This window comes from Solea solea, chromosome 1 (genome assembly GCF_958295425.1).
Source record: "Solea solea chromosome 1, fSolSol10.1, whole genome shotgun sequence".
Lineage (NCBI taxonomy): Eukaryota > Metazoa > Chordata > Actinopteri > Pleuronectiformes > Soleidae > Solea > Solea solea.
In genome coordinates this window covers 21,106,532-21,110,230 of record NC_081134.1, presented here as the reverse complement: position 1 = coordinate 21,110,230, position 3,699 = coordinate 21,106,532, and the positions used below count along the sequence as shown (strand labels likewise).

General features: G+C 40.4%; 1 protein-coding gene across 1 annotated transcript; it reads right to left on the bottom strand.

Annotated features, from left to right (window-relative positions):
* LOC131461545 (gap junction delta-4 protein-like) lies at nt 1-1,970 on the bottom strand. The gene is made up of 2 exons (XM_058636560.1): nt 1,916-1,970; nt 1-1,115 (listed from the first exon to the last, which is right to left on the bottom strand). The coding sequence occupies exons 1-2, from the start codon at nt 1,968-1,970 to the stop codon at nt 1-3; spliced, it is 1,170 nt and encodes a 389-aa protein (XP_058492543.1).
* Nucleotides 1,971-3,699: the final 1,729 nt, after the last annotated feature.

The following is a 3,699-nucleotide window of genomic DNA, read 5'->3' as shown; positions in this document are numbered from 1 at the left end:
CTACACCCACGCCCTCTTGTCCTGAGAATCGCTGCTGTCCGAATGTTGGCTGGAGTTTATTTTCACCGGGCTGCTCAGGCCCGGCTGTCCGACACCAATGGGTGTTGGTGTCCTGGAGTTGAGTGGTGGTCCTCTGTCTGGACGCGGGGACAGTGGAGGTCTGAGGTGGCTGTGGAGGACAAAGTGAGCTGGCACTGGATTGCTCATGGGAGTTGGTGAACGAGGCACGTCTGCTTTGGCTTCTTTTTTCTCTTGGATCCTCTCGTTGGTAGATGAACTAATTTTACGGGTAGGTCCACCATTTTCTTTTATCAGCTGGTTTGGTTTTTCATCTTTGACTGCGTCTACTGAGCTCCTACCTGGACTGATTCTACTTGTGGACAGGACATCACTGTCTTCAGCTACAGTCATCGCCGTAAACACGCTGCTTTGTTCGCCTTTGCTCATCTCGTCCGCCAGCATCTCCCGCTTCCTCCTCCATCTCACCATGGCCTTCATGGTGCTCACCAGGTCTAAGAGACTCAGCAGGATGGACAGCAAGGCCACGCCCAGCATGAAGTGGAGCATTAAGGTCTTCTCAGTCGGTCTTGAGATGTAGCATTCCACCCCTGAAGTGCAGGGAGCTTCGTAACAGAGGAAACTCTTTGGAACGGACAAACCAAACAAATAAAATTGGGCTGCGCCGAAAACGGTTTCTAGAAGGATTCGTAGAGTTAGAGCAAAGGTGTAGGCACAGTGGAAGCGAGGAGCTCCCCATTCACGTGGGAAGTCATGAAGTGGAGCCTTGTGCAAGGACAGTTCTCTCGAGGAGCTCGAGTTATCGAGCGAACCTCCTTGACTCCTTTCGCAGTGGAGCGCTCCAAAGCGTGGGTATGCCAGCTGCTTGTGCATGACATAGGTGGCAAACATAGCATGTGGAAGACAGAGAAGAATGAGGTGGAAGAACCAGAGACGCAGCACAGACACGGGAGCGAACACATCAAAACAGACGTTAGAGCAACCTGGCTGGATGGTGTTACAGATAAATCTCTCCTGTTCATCGCTGAAGAGGGTGAAGCCAGCCAGAAACACCACCAGCAGACGCAACAGCGGCATCAGCATCCACCAGGTTTTACCTGCAATGAGAAGAAGAAGCAGAACATCTATCAAGGATAATGTCTTGGTCAATTGGAAGGTGCATTTAGGAGGGTTTATTGGCAGAATAACATTTTATTTTAATTTAAAAAAAATAATTTCTCAGCTTCTCCCTCTCTATGGGTCGCCTTCAGTATTTCAGTGTTTCAATCTGGCTTTGGGCTCTCGGCCCCTTATCTCTAATGAAGGACAATCTTTATGCTTCAGCATACCGAGACATTTTGAACAACTTCCAACTTTGTGGCAACAGTTTAAGGAAGGTCCTCCTCTATTCCTAGTGCACAATGTCCCAGTGCACAAAGCAAGGACTATAATAAAGACATGGTTTGACTTTGAGTTTGGTGTGGAAGAACTTGACGGGCCCTGAACCCCATCGAGCACCTTTGGGATGAACTGGAACAGAGATTGTGAGCCAGGTCTTCTCATCCAACATCAGTGCCTGACCTCATAAATGCTCTACAGAATTAATGACACAAATTCACCACAGAGACACTTGAGGAAAGTCTTTAAAGAAGTTTGGAAGTCCAGAAAATACTTTTGTCCATATAGTGTATTTTATTTGGGGTAGAGATTTTTATGCTGGATGCCCTTCCTGATGCAACCCTCCCATTTATCCAGACTTGGGGACCTGTACTATATACAGTATCATCTGCATAAAAGTGAGACAAAACGAGTAAGATTTTGTTCACAGTAATATAATACTCTTAAATCAGATGAAAATGAGAAATATACAAACAAAAATGAAGAGTAAAAGGTTTGTTTATGATAAATAGTAACTTACCCATGAATGAGACACTATGACTGATTGTGATGAAGAGTAAATCTGTTGTTCTCATCATCTTTGTTGTTCAGAACCTTGACTTGGTGAATCCGGTCTGTCTTGGATGATTCAGAACTGCTCCAAACTCTAAACACAGTCACTTCTCACACTCCTGTCTGTGTCTCACACTTTTGTCTCTGCCTCTCAGTCTCGTCTGCTGAGGGCAGGACCTGCGCAGGGAGCTATTCTTACCGAGCTGCCATTAAAGCATTGTTGGGATGACAAGGTACGAGTCAAACTTACCGGAATCTGTTACAACAAAGCTCATGAGGACAAGTGTGACCAGCAAAATAGTATCAGCTAAACTGCACAGTTCACTTTATTACAACATATTATCAGTTTAAACACATTCTCAGACTTTCTCAAAACAACCTGAAAAGATTTAAATTAACCACTGACCCCTTAACCCCTCTGCAAAAACCATAAAACAGCTTTCAAAACTTCAAATAAACGTGTAGTACTGTATGTATCTTAAAATCAAGTACAAGGAGAAACACACAGTTCGGTGCACAAATACAAAAGGAAATGTTTAGTAAGTCACTTGAGGCTTGTCTTACACTCTGACGTGTGACTGAAGTGTTTGCACAGGTGCAACATGACTCAGACTAATTAGTGTTTCATTTTAAAGGCTCAGTGTTTGGAGGTGAACAAAGTCTATAAATGATGAGACAAAGTATGTTTAGCGATTTAGCAAAAGTGTGATTTAGTGAAGGAAAAATTAGAAAATGTGTCAACATTGGAAGTGAGATTTAAACCACACATTTGAAATAGTAGTTCATGTTCATGTCTTTGCACTAAGTACTTCTTATACCTCTTGTACAGATAGTATGAAGAACATTTACTGTGTATTTTTGTAGTAATCCAGGGTCTGTGACTCGCTCTTAAATGGGATTAACAGCACAGTCTTTATTAGTAGTTTGTCATATTCAATATTGGAATTAGTGCTTCTTGTACCACATGTGCGAATACTATCTTACTATCTCTACTACTCTACTAAGTACTATTACTGTGGAATTTTTAAGTAATCTAATCTAAGACAAACTTCCCTGTAGTGAACAAAAATAAGATTATTCCTCGAAATTTGAAGTGGGATTAAAACCATAGTTCTCATTAGTAGTTTATCGTTTCATTTTATTGGACGTAATACTACTTGTACTTTATCTACCAACAGTATGAAGTACTTTTACTGTGTATTTTTGAAGTAATCTGGGGTCAAAAAAACACTTCCCTCCAAATGATTTTTCATTTTATGTTTTGTAATAAATAAATGCTTATTCTTTTAACTTTGAAGTGGGATTAAAACCACAGGTTTTATCACAGGTTTATGAATCATACATATTTGGAGTTAGTACTTCTTCTTGTCTTTGGCACACAAAAATAAGATTATTTGTCTACATTTTAAGTGAGGTTCAAACCACATTTATTTATGATTTTCAAGTGTGTATTTTGGAATAATCCAGACTTTTTATGGATATAAAATAGATACAATCTGTAAATATACTGAGTATTAAAATATAATTTTAATTTTAAGGTTTGTTTTAGATTAGATTAGTTTTTTAGATTTTGGTCTCATTAGTCTCACCTGTGTCTTCTCATGTATTTAAACTTCCTAATCTCAGTGCTTCAGTTTGTCTCCATGTTGTCTGCAGTTCTGCCTTGAGAGGAGTTTTTGTTTGGTTTTCTATTTTCTATAAACTTTAAATCTACAACATCTATAAAGAAAATTAAAAAAAAGACACACCTAA